Source organism: Bos indicus, chromosome 7 (genome assembly GCF_029378745.1).
Source record: "Bos indicus isolate NIAB-ARS_2022 breed Sahiwal x Tharparkar chromosome 7, NIAB-ARS_B.indTharparkar_mat_pri_1.0, whole genome shotgun sequence".
In the NCBI taxonomy this organism is placed as follows: domain Eukaryota; kingdom Metazoa; phylum Chordata; class Mammalia; order Artiodactyla; family Bovidae; genus Bos; species Bos indicus.
This window is the reverse complement of record NC_091766.1, coordinates 15,047,161-15,058,696: the sequence shown is the minus strand read 5'-3', so window position 1 is coordinate 15,058,696 and position 11,536 is coordinate 15,047,161. Positions and strand designations below refer to the sequence as shown.

Here is an 11,536-nt window from a genome sequence, read left to right as displayed (position 1 = left end):
AGGGTTACGGGCTTTTGTTGAAAGATGCAGACAAAAAAGATAGGAACCAGGGGATAGATACCTAGACCTTCCTTTCCTGAAGCCTTTAGATATCCTGCCAGGGCCAAACTCAACTGGAAAGCAGAGGAAAAGGCAGCCACATTGATCCAGGATGGAGATATCAGCCCCCTAGCCCCTCCACCCCCGCTGTGAAGCAGTACAGAGTATGGTGGAGAACGGTTCTGGTGGGGAAAACAAAACACACTGCCCAGCACACGCTCTTGTAATCTTTTGATTGTAATTTCAAGGGAATCCCTGACCTCCAGAAGCCAGTCGGCCAACTCCCCACGGTCATAAGAACCCTCGGCTAAGATTCTGGGCCAACATTACAAAGGAAAGAGGGGCCTTGTATGAGGGGCTGGTCTGCCCAAGATTCCCATCTCTTCTCTGGCTACTCCTCCCACCCACCCCACCTTCATCCCCTTTCTGCCCCTTGAACTCTGAGTGCCTTTGATGTCAGAGAACTGTTTTTTTCTGCTTTCTTCTTCTCCATACTACTTCAAATCTGAAATTCAATGCCACCTCCTTGGGGAAGCTCTCCCCAACTCCACCTAGGTGAAATAAGTCACCTTACCTACCCACCTAGCATTGACTTCTGAGCACCTCTGAGAACCTGAAATCAGTTAGTGGAGCAGCACTGAGATGACAGCTCCCAGGACATTGATAGTGTCTACTCAGTACATGTTGTTGAATACTGGGGGAGAGGGAGGATTTTACTTAATTGAGGGAAAATAAGAATCACCCACTCGTCCCAGCCAACAGTGAAAAAGGTGGGGTTGGTAGCTCTATAGGCCTGTATCTCATCCAAAACATCAACAAATTGAGGAAAAATGGTAAGAATCAATTTTATCTGAATGCGGGAAAACAGCTAAACATTTATGTCAACCAAGGAAATGCAAATCAAGAAGAGGCAACTTGAACGTGGCAGGAAAGCTTTGTGGTGTTTTCCATACCCTTCCTCATCTCCTTGGCCAGCACAGTGGAGGATCTGAAGATAGCCACCTGTGTCCCCAGCATGGGGCCCTGGTTCCATTTCTGAAGAAGCAGAACAGCCCTCATTCTCACACTATTGTGTGTGTGTGTTCTAACATGTCTGGGGGTAACCTGAGGGACTGACTCAGTGTGCTTTAACTCAGAATGTATTTCTAGAAAACACTATAAGGTAAAGGAACAACTCACAGCTCTCTGCTGTACAAGATTACAATGGCGGACAATAACATACATGGCAAAAGCTGGGAGGAAAAGCTGGGGTGAGTTTCTTTGGGTAATTAAGGTACTCAAAAGCACCCATATATACTGGGGAATTTAGGGAGCAGTGTGCATACCCAGGGCAGGACAGATGATCAGGAAAGACTTAAGAAGACCTTACTCTTTCATCTCTGGTCAATTTCTAGGCTTGATGCAAATAGGAAGAGAAGGCTAAGGCAGAGTTATAAATACCCAGATGGAGTATTGATGTGCTACAGCAGAGTTTGGCAAAGAGCAGGAGAGGTTTTTCACTGTTTTCCTTTCTTCCTTTTTCATTCCATAATATATGAATATTATAACTCGACAATAACAACATCCAAGTTTTAAATGGACGAAAGACATGAACAGATATTTTTCCAAAGAAGATACACAAGTGACCAATAAGCACATGAAAGGATGCTCAATATCATTAAGAAAATGCAAATCAAAACCACTATGAACTTTTAGAAGTTCCCTGGTGACCTAGTGGTTAGGATTCTGGGCTTTCCCTGTTGTGGCCAGGGTTCAGGGAACTGAGATCCTGTGGTCAGGGAACTGAGATCCTGCAAGCCATGTGGCATGACAAAACAAAACAAAACAAACCTACCTAGCCACTGAGCTTTCAGCGACTGTAAAACTGAGGAGATCCCAGCTAGGAGAAGGATGTTAGATCTCATTGTCCTCCCAGTCCTAAGACCTTCCCTTGATGCCCCTCAATAAAATGGACTCATCCTCAGAAAGGAAACAAACAAACAAGCTACTATGAGATACCACTTCACATACATCAGAAGGAATATACTAACATTAAAATGGAATATAACAAATGTTGATGAGGATGTAGGAAAATTGGGATGGGACCCTCGTCCATGGTTGGTGGGAATGTAAAATTGTGCAACTTTACTGTGGGAAAGTTTAGCAGTTTTTCAAACAGTTAAGCATAGAATTACCATATGACCCAGCAGCTTCACTCCCAGGTATATACCCCCAGAGAACTGAAGGCAGATACTCAAACAAATACATATACAAACAGGTTCCTAGAGGCACTATTCACAATAGCCAAATTTGGAAACAACCCAAGCATCCAATAGATGGAATGGAATACTACTCAGCTGTAAAAAAAGAAATAGTGATATGATGATAAACCTTAAAAACATTATGCTAAGAAAAACAAGCCAGACACTAATGGTCAAACATCCCATTTACATGAAATATCCAGAATTAGCAAACCCATGGAGGCAGATTGATCACCAGACTGGGGTGAGGAAAGAATGAGGAATAATTGCTGGATGGGTACAGGGATTCCTTCCTGATGAAAATGTTTTGGAAGTGAGTAGAAGTAATGGTTGCACAATATTATGAATATACTAAATGCCACTGAGTTGTTTACTTAAAATGGTTCTTTTTAATGTGAGTTTCCCCTTGTTAAAAAAGAATCCTTAACAAAAATTTATCACCCATTCTCAACTACTTCCAAATGTTCAAGTAGTAACTCTGAATGACAGAAAAACTTGGAACAGTAAGGAACACCCACATACCTTGCAGTGTCCCCCTGCCCTCCTCCTGCAAAAGGAATACCAACCATGACCATACATAAACTTTGACATTACAAAGTGTTACTTCCCCAAGCTCTCCAAATGTGTAGTTGACAGCCACAAGCTGTGTTCAAAGCATAATTATCACCACCTGCCAACCTTTTCAGGCTATCTTGAACAACTCAACACTGCCAATCTGAACATTTTTTCTTATGTTTGGATGGAATTTCCACAGTCCGATTCTCCAATGACATCTTTCTTATCTGTTTGCTTAGGTTGCCTCCAAATTCTCTAAACCAGAATGAGAGATTAATTGGCGGTAGGCCCAAAGCAAGGCGATAAACGTGGAATATAAATTAATGTTTACTGAGGGCCTATGGATGCACCAAGCACTAAATAAACATCATCTTACTTAATCTTCACAATAGCCCAGTCAAGGACTAGATCATCCCGTGAGGCCCAGCAGTGTGATGCCTCAAGTAAAGCATGGGGCATGGTTTGAACTAGGCAATCTGCCTTGAAAGCCCACACTCTGCTTTTCTCTGCTGACGCTAAGCACCTGGGCTGTCGAGTTTGATACCCTTCGCGAGCAGGGTGAGGCCAGGCTCCCGAGCAAACAATATGTAAAAAATGCAGGGAGCTCACTATGGGCCAGGCCTCATCTCAATTATCATCACCTCCGATTTAGAAACAAGGAGACTGATAAAGCGACGGTTCTAAGGCGCCAAGGAATGAAACATTAGGCATCGGACCTGAGGCCAAGCTCTAGGACCAGAGACCGGCTAGAACCCACGTTAATAGAAGTCTCCACCCACCCTAGCTGAGCTTTTTTATACACGAGCCCTACGGGTCGCGTGCAGGCACACGCCCTGCTTCTATTTTCGACACCACCCAGACGGATTCGAACAACAGTAGTCACGCGCGGGGTACTTTGGGAAAACCGCAGGACCTAGCTGCCTCCACCACAGTTGTCTTAACTTTTGCCTGAAGAGGATGTACCATCGTGGTTTTATTTTTGTAATTTTCCCCACAGTTACTGAGGCTAGAAAAGAGGCTTTACAAAGAAAAATCTGTAGAAGATCGAGTGTTTTCAGGCGCATCAGGCATTCATTCAGGCAGCTAGGCTCTCGGGGGGTCCTTCACTCCTGGTTCCGCGGGCTTCGGATAACGGACAGAAGCGGCTGCCAATGAACTCCGCCGAATAGCATAGTGGACAGAGCTATTCCTTAAAGGAACCGCAACCGGTTAGCAGACCAGAGAGTGACCCGGATGATGGCGGCCGGCACGGCCTTAGGCTTGGCCCTGTGGCTACTACTGCCGCCAGTGGGCGTGGGAGGGGCAGGGCCCCCGCCGATCCAGGACGGCGAGTTCACGTTCCTGCTGCCTGCGGGGCGGAAGCAGTGTTTCTATCAGTCCGCGCCGGCCAACGCAAGCCTTGAGACTGAGTACCAGGTACAGGGTCCCGGGTTGGGGAGCGAGCTGAGGCACGGAGACGGGGCGTGGCCAAACCAGAGCATGCTTTGCATACATTGAAGAAGGGAAGGAGGAAGAGCCCTAGCGTAGGCGCACGAGGGCGGAGCCAGGGAGAGGGAGCCTGAGGGGCGGGGACAGCGCGTGGGAGCGGAAGGGGTGGGAATAGAAGGCGGGGCTAGAGTGGGGCAGCGGAGAGGCGGGGCCATCGGGAGAACGAGGGAGCCTGTCAGAAGGCAGGACCGTCGCGAGTGGGCGTGGTCAAAAGGATTGGATCGATTGAGGGAGTTGGGAGGGAAGACCAGGATGCAGTACAAAAAAGGTGTGGTCAATCTGATAATTTCTCGGAGGTTGGGCTAAGTAAAGAAGGCTGGGCTCCGTCGTCTCATTTGGGGTATGGCCAAGTCGGGACGCGATCTCTAGGGGGGGGCGTGGCCGTTTAAAAGAGGGCATCAACTCGGGCGGAGCCGAGGCAAGGGGCGCGCCAGAGGGACGGGAGTGGGGCAAGACTGGCTTGAAGGTGTAGGTGTCAGAACTCAGGTAGACCTCTGGGTGGTGGTCGGTATGGGTCTACGCGGGTCGGTCCAGCCCTGACGTTCTCTGGAAGGTGCCTTTGGCTTAGCCCTAGTCCTCTATCCTGCTCTTACCTGCCCCCCAGGTGATCGGAGGTGCTGGGCTGGACGTGGATTTCAGTCTGGAGAGCCCTCAGGGAGTGCTGCTGGTCAGCGAGTCCCGCAAGGCAGACGGTGTGCACACGTGAGTTAAGTCCCGCTGGCTGTCTGGATTCAGTTACAGCCCTGCCCCTTGCCGGCGGCCTCGGGTTACCACCCTGCCTGCCTCGAAAAGTCCAGCCGGTCGGCCACTCAGGGTCATGTGTGTCTGTATGCCCAGGGTGGAGCCCACGGAGGCCGGGGACTACAAGCTGTGCTTTGACAACTCCTTCAGCACCATCTCGGAGAAGCTGGTGTTCTTTGAACTCATCTTTGACAGCCTGCAGGATGAGGAGGAGGTCGAGGGCTGGGCAGAGGCTGTGGAGCCTGAGGAGATTCTGGAAGTCAAGATGGAGGACATCAAGGTGCGCCCAGGAGAGCTGGGGCCACTCCTTCCAGATCTCTGGCATTGCTCCCTGCCCTCTCACCTTGGCAGGGGTCTGCCTGGGCCTGACCCCACCTTTCCTACATATTGGTGCCTGCGTGCTAAATTGCTTCAGTCCTATCATATCCAACTCTTTGTGACCCTGTGGACTGTAGCCCACCAGGCTCCTCTGTCCATGGGATTCTCCAGGCAAGAATACCGGAGTGGGTTACTGTGCCCTCCTCCAGGGGATCTTCCTGACCCAGGGATCGAACCCACTTCTCTTACATCTCCTGCACTGGCAGGCAGGTTCTTTACCACTAGCCCCACCTGGGAAGCCCCCTACATACTGGTACCCACAACCTAATAACAGTAGAACATTTCTAGGTATAAACCTTTTTCTAAGGGCTTGAATAACTCATGAAGTCTCCACTGTATATGTAGGGAAGAATACTGGATTAGGTAGCCATTCCCTTCTCCAGGGGATCTTCCACACCAGGGATCGAACCCAGTTCTCCCACACTGCAGGCAGATTCTTTACCGTCTGAGCCACCAGGGAAGCCCCCTATATATGGGGAGTGTGCTCTAATTATCCCCCATTTTACAGTTGGGGAAACTGATGAACAGGATGGCTAAGTAATTCTCCTAAGGCCACACAGCCAGCAACAGAGCCAATATTTGAACCCAAGCAATCTGGCTTCACCTACTGCTTTTTATTAATTACTGGTTAGTATGCTCTTCATGCCTAATTGGACATTCATTTCTTACAACCCTGAGGTTTAATTCGGAGGAGGAAACTGAGGCCCAGAGAGGTTGTTTACTTGTTCATGGTCACACAGCCAGTGAATGGCAGAGGGCTTGAGACTCAGGCAGCCTGGCCACCGAATCTGTGCTCTCAGCTCTCTCCCCCACAAACGAAGTCTCACTCCCATCCTGCAGGACAAATCCTTGCCTTTCCCCTCTCTGCCACAGGAGTCCATCGAGACCATGAGGATCCGGCTGGAGCGCAGCATCCAAGTGCTGACTCTGCTGCGAGCCTTTGAGGCACGTGACCGCAACCTGCAAGAAGGCAACCTGGAGCGGGTCAACTTCTGGTCGGCCGTGAATGTGGCCGTGCTGCTGCTGGTGGCCATGCTGCAAGTCTGCACGCTCAAGCGCTTCTTTCAGGACAAGCGGCCTGTGCCTATGTAGCCTGTTGCCGTGGAAGAACAGGGGAGAGGAGGGGCAGCACGGCGCATGCATGTGAGACTTAGGGGCATCCTTCCCCAATTGTTTCCTACACAAGGGGAGGCTGTGTAGTTCCAGCCCTAAGGGGGGGCACCCACTGTGTCTCCACCCTTTCGGGCCTGGGTGGGGAGCACCGGCTGGCTTGCAGGTGTGGGTCCCTCCAGGAGGAATGGCTCAGTGGCTGCACCTGTTTTCCTAGAAATGGTGCATGGGGGGCACTGCAGGGTTCAAAGGCAACCCTGGGGTTTTCTGGCCCTGCCTCTGTCCCCTGCGGTAACGTGCCTTAGGCAGAGTCTTCCAGTCTGCACCAGCCCTGTGCAGTGCCGGACTAGGCCCAGGAAGCAAACTCCTTGTTCTCTCGCCACTGGCCCTCCAAGTCAGGTCCCGATAGGAGGGGGCTGACTGCTGCGGGATCCTCTGCCTGCCTGCCTTCTCCTGTGGCTCCACCCAAGGCCTGTGCTGCTACTGGGGGTGGCCTGCTGTGCCAGGAGCCAGGGGGAACAAGACTTGGCTGCAGTGTTCTTGCCAGAACAGTCACTTTTATTGACAGGAAGGGGCCTGGCCCCTCAGCCCAGCGGGGAGTGGGCTGGGTGTGAGGTCTGGTTACAGAACTTGGGGAGCGGAGTCTGTAAGACCACCTGGCCCTCCTGCTCTTTGTGCAGGGGCCCCACATGGGGCCAAGGGATGGCCCAGCTCAAGCCTGCATGGGAGCCTCCTGGAACAAAGGGTGGTCTGAGCACCAGAGTCAATAAATTATGGTCAGAAAAAAAATCACAGTGCCTGGTGATTGGGGCTCAGGGACACCAGCCAGGACAGTCCTGCCCCCAAGAGGGCAGCCGGACGGGCGGGAGGGGTCTCCCACGAAGCTCAGAAGAAAGGCCGGGCAGGAGCTGATGGAGGTGGTCGCCTGGGCACAAGAGAAAAAATCAGAAAGCAAAGTTTAACTGTGACCCGGGCTAAGCCAGAAGGCCTGTGCCCCCAAGAGGGTGAAGGGGGAAGCCCTCAGGACTGTGGGGGTGAGGAGGAGCCTGACCAAGGCACAGTATAAGGTGGGCGGCCAAGATACCCTCTCCCTTCAGTAACTCGCACACCTGTCCCAGGTCCCCCATCCTGGCCTGTTATCAGCACTGTTAGGGGCTCCAGCCAAGCATCTTGTGTGTGGGGATGGGGTGTGTGTGTGCAGGCTATGTCACTTCAGTCATGCCTGATTCTTTGCAACCCTATGGAATGTAGCCTGCCAGGCTCCTCTGTCCATGGGATTCTCCAGGCAAGGATACTGGAGTGGGTTGCCATGCCCTCCTCCAGGGGATCTTCCTGACCCAGGGATGGAACCGGTCTCTCTTATGTCTCTGGCATTAGCAGGCAGGTTCTTTACCACCAGTGCCACCTGGGAACCACGAGGGGATGGGGGGAGGGGGAATATTTGCTTCTGCTCCTGAGGTGTTTAGGAAAGTAAAAGCTCTCCCCTCTAGTAGAAGTGAACCCTCCTACCTGAGAGCAGAGGCCCTGTGAGTGAGGTATTGGGGGGGGGGCCCGTGGTGGGAGGGACAGGGGCAAGGCCACCCCCCAAGCCTGAACGGCAACACAAAAGGCCCACACACGAGCCACCAGAAGCGTCTTCCCTTTATTGTAGTTTATTAATAGGGTACAGAGTGCAGGCACTTACAGTGGTCAAACCGAGCGAGCGAGAAGCTTTGCTCACGGAGAGGCCGCCCGGAGCCTGACCCGTGGGGGAGGCCCGGGTGGGGACCCAGAGGCCCTCCCAAGCTTCCCCATCCCATTCAGCCTCGAACCCCGGCTGCCCTGGGGACCCAGGAAGAGAAAGGGGGCGCCCAGGGAGGAGAGAGGTTGGCCGGGGCCGAGTGTTCCGGACCTGGTGAAGGCACCTCTGGCAGCCGAGGCTGGGCCGTGCAGTTAATGCGGCCGAGGAAGGAATATGTACAACTCGGGCAGGCGGGCAGGTAGTGCTGGGCCCGCGGGGCCTGGCTTGCCACTGGGAGCCCCAGCTGCTGAGAAGCAGAGCAAGGCCTATGGGGTATGGACACTGCGGTGCCGTTTCTTAGGCCTGGTCCACTCAGGCTTTCCTGGCCAGAGACCCCCACACCAGCCTGGCTCCCTCCTTCAAGATGGCACTCAAGATGCAGCTCTCTCCTCTGGTACCTGAGACCCCATCTCCCAAAGTGCAACACCCCAGCACCCCTCATTCTGGGGCTCCAGGGGCCCTCCTTTCAGTGCTGTGTCCAGCCGGGGATGGGGGCCAGGGTTAGGGAAGAGCCAGGGGCTGCCCGCAGGGAGCCTGGTCCCGCCTGGGGACGGGAGGGCCAGGGGCGGCAGGTGGGCTTAGACCACCGAAGCTCCTGCACCGAGGGTCCTGCTCGAGGACTCCCAAGAACATGACCCCCAACCCCTGCAGCCTAGTCGAGCAGAGATGGCTCGGCTGGGCGGATAATGGTGGGCCGGCTGGGCGCAGCAGGGGGTCTTCTGCTGCAAAGAGAATAAAGACAGGAGGGGGAGAGGGCAGTGAGGCTGGAAGCCGGGCAAGGCCGAGGACCCAGGCCCCACCTCCCCCACCCCTTGTAAATATTGCCCATGTTCCGTAGTAAAGTTACAGACTTTAAAGAGCATGGTGAATGCTCTTCCAAGCCCATCACAACAGCTGGCTGAGTTCTTGGCTGGGGTGGTGGGAAGCCCTGACCTCGACGAGTACAGGAAGGCCATCACCCATCTGGGTGCTACACAATGGCTGCTTTGATGCTGGGAAGGAATGAGCCAACCAGGGCATCAGCACTTGCGCCCACTCCGGACCACAGGTTGCTCATGGGAGAAAAGGGGAAGAAAGAGCCTGGCAGCCAGGGAGGGGCAAGCCAGGGCAGGGGATGGGCAGCGCCTGATGTGCGTGTCCTCAGAAGGGAAACTGGTCAAAACCAGAAGAAGGGGTCCCATGGGAGGGACCCGAGCTACAAGGGGGCCCACGTGCTCATGTAGAGGATGGGCGTGGGAGCTTGGGAGTCACCTGGACTCCGTTGCTCTGTGAATTAGGCCTCTCGGGGCCTCAGTTTCCCCGTGAGCCCCACAGGGATGCTGGTAACTCCTTTGCTCCCTGCAGGGCACAGGCGGGTGTCTCTAGGTGGCGGGTGGCAAGGGGGTCTAGCCTTACCTGGGCACTCCAGGGGGAATGCCGGGTGGAATCCGAGCCGGCCGAGATGGGATCTGAGGTGGGGCCGAGAAGGGGTCGTTGTTGGCAAACACGCCGGGGTGGGGGCCGGGCCGGGACGGGATCGGGGGCGCTGAGAAGGAAGCTGGCCCCACCGGCACAGGAATCAGGGGTGGCCCTGGGGTGGGACCCCTCACTGCTGGGGGCCGGCCTGGGGGGTGCACGCTGGATACGGGCCGGCGCTGCGGAGTGGGGCTGTGGAGAGAGAAGGGGGGTAAGGTGAACTGGTGGGTGGGTGCACTGGCCATATGGGTGTGGCCATATGGGCACAGAAGCGCAAGGTGGGGCCAGGGCACTGGCCAGAGGGCGGCCTCCTCCGTAACACAGGCTGGCACCAGCTACCACCCACCCAGATGCAGTGAGTAGCTGGTCCTGGGCAGGTCAGCACAGATGCTCTGGGCCCCTCTGTGCCCCCCCAGGACCTGAGCCAGGGCCCAGCACCTGTCCTCAGTCAACAAGGGCTCCTGCTTCCCTCTAGTCTCACTCCTTCTGGCATCTCCCTGTCACTGGCCCCATTCCAGCCTCCCCACGACGCCAATCCACCCTTTGAAGCCAAAAATCCTTCCAGAGCCCAGCATGCCTTCAGAGGTTGTAAGGTCCATGGGCCCCTGGCCCACGCACCCACAGGCTCCCCTCTGGGTGCTGCATCTCAGGCTGGAGGCTGGGTCTGCTCTCCAAGGAACCTCAAGGCTCCCTGAGGGCTTGGAAAGACCGGCACCTTCTGAGACTTCTCTGGGCCACCCTCTCTCCTCGCACCACCTGCCCTGTTACTGGTCAGGTGTCCCTGCCCGATGCTCTGACGTGCCCATGTCAGGGCCTCACTGCACCTCAGCTCTAGGTGGTCAGGGCGGGGGATGCCAGTTACGCCCTCCACGTGTCCCTCTAGTCCTCTCCCACCAGCCGTTCCCAGCTTGCTCTGTGCTTCAGGAGGCTCACCTGTATGGCCAGGGTTGCCCAGGTCCCTTGCCCTCTCTGGTTTGTGTTTGGCCTTAACCAACAGAAGGCATCAGGAGACAGGCAGGCCATTAACCCTTCTCTCCCCCTGTCCCTTCAGGCCTAGGCAGGGGTGGCAGTCCCACACTATGGCCAGCCCTGGGTGCTGTACCATCTGTGGGCAGGGGCCCTGCACCCTGGCCACCCATGGTTGTGCCCTGATGGACACATGGGGGTGGGGGTGGGTAGAGCTGGGAACCCACAGGCAGTACCCTCTGCAGCCTGTGGGCAATCCAGCCTCACGGACCTGTGGCTGCTGGTGTTCTGGATCCAGGTGTCGTCAACGGGTGGGGGCACGGGAGTGGACACAGTGCTGGTGCTGATGTCCCCAATGATGTTGAGTGCCTCCTTGAGCGCGTGGTACATGCGAAGCATGTCATCCCGCCGCTGGGCCTGGTCAGCCGACTCTTCCATGAGGCTGCTCTGGTCCGCCGACGAGTACAGGTAGGCCAGCAGCTCATGGTGGATGAAGGCCTTCGTCTGGGGGCAAGGGTTGGAGAGGTCAGAGGTTCCCACCACACCGGCCAAGAACTCAGCCAGCGGCTGTGATGGGCTTGGTTCACCATGCTCTTCTTTAAAGTCTTTAACTTTACTACGGAACATGGGCAATATTTACAAGGAGGTGAGCTTTCTACTCAGTGGTCTCCTGGGTCTCTCAGGGGTGCTTGCCAGTGTTCTTTCAATCATGAGATTCTTGTGAAACTTATTCCTAGACTCTTATCTTTAATAGCTATCTTTTCTCCCATTATATCTTGAAACT

The 11,536-nt window shown here is 54.5% G+C and overlaps 2 protein-coding genes across 13 annotated transcripts in view; one reads left to right on the top strand and one right to left on the bottom strand.

Moving 5' to 3' along the window:
* Nucleotides 1-3,944: 3,944 nt before the first annotated feature.
* Nucleotides 3,945-7,340, top strand: TMED1 (transmembrane p24 trafficking protein 1). The gene is made up of 4 exons (XM_019964173.2): nt 3,945-4,250; nt 4,927-5,024; nt 5,160-5,343; nt 6,315-7,340. The coding sequence occupies exons 1-4, from the start codon at nt 4,068-4,070 to the stop codon at nt 6,531-6,533; spliced, it is 684 nt and encodes a 227-aa protein (XP_019819732.2). The 5' UTR covers nt 3,945-4,067; the 3' UTR covers nt 6,534-7,340.
* The window catches only part of DNM2 (dynamin 2), an 89,685-nt gene continuing 85,237 nt past the window's right edge, over nt 7,089-11,536 (bottom strand). For 7 of the 12 annotated variants that reach the window (XM_070792831.1, XM_019964172.2, XM_070792833.1 and 4 more), the window contains 3 exons: nt 11,024-11,256; nt 9,727-9,978; nt 8,175-9,053 (listed from right to left, as the gene is read on the bottom strand). In XM_070792831.1, coding sequence (XP_070648932.1) covers nt 8,984-9,053; nt 9,727-9,978; nt 11,024-11,256 — 555 coding nt within the window. In that variant the 3' untranslated portion in view covers nt 8,175-8,983. Of the gene's footprint in view, nt 7,477-8,174; nt 9,054-9,726; nt 9,979-11,023; nt 11,257-11,536 lie in introns of those variants that run through there. The other 5 variants (XM_070792832.1, XM_070792838.1, XM_070792837.1 and 2 more) reach the window with 2 other exon arrangements.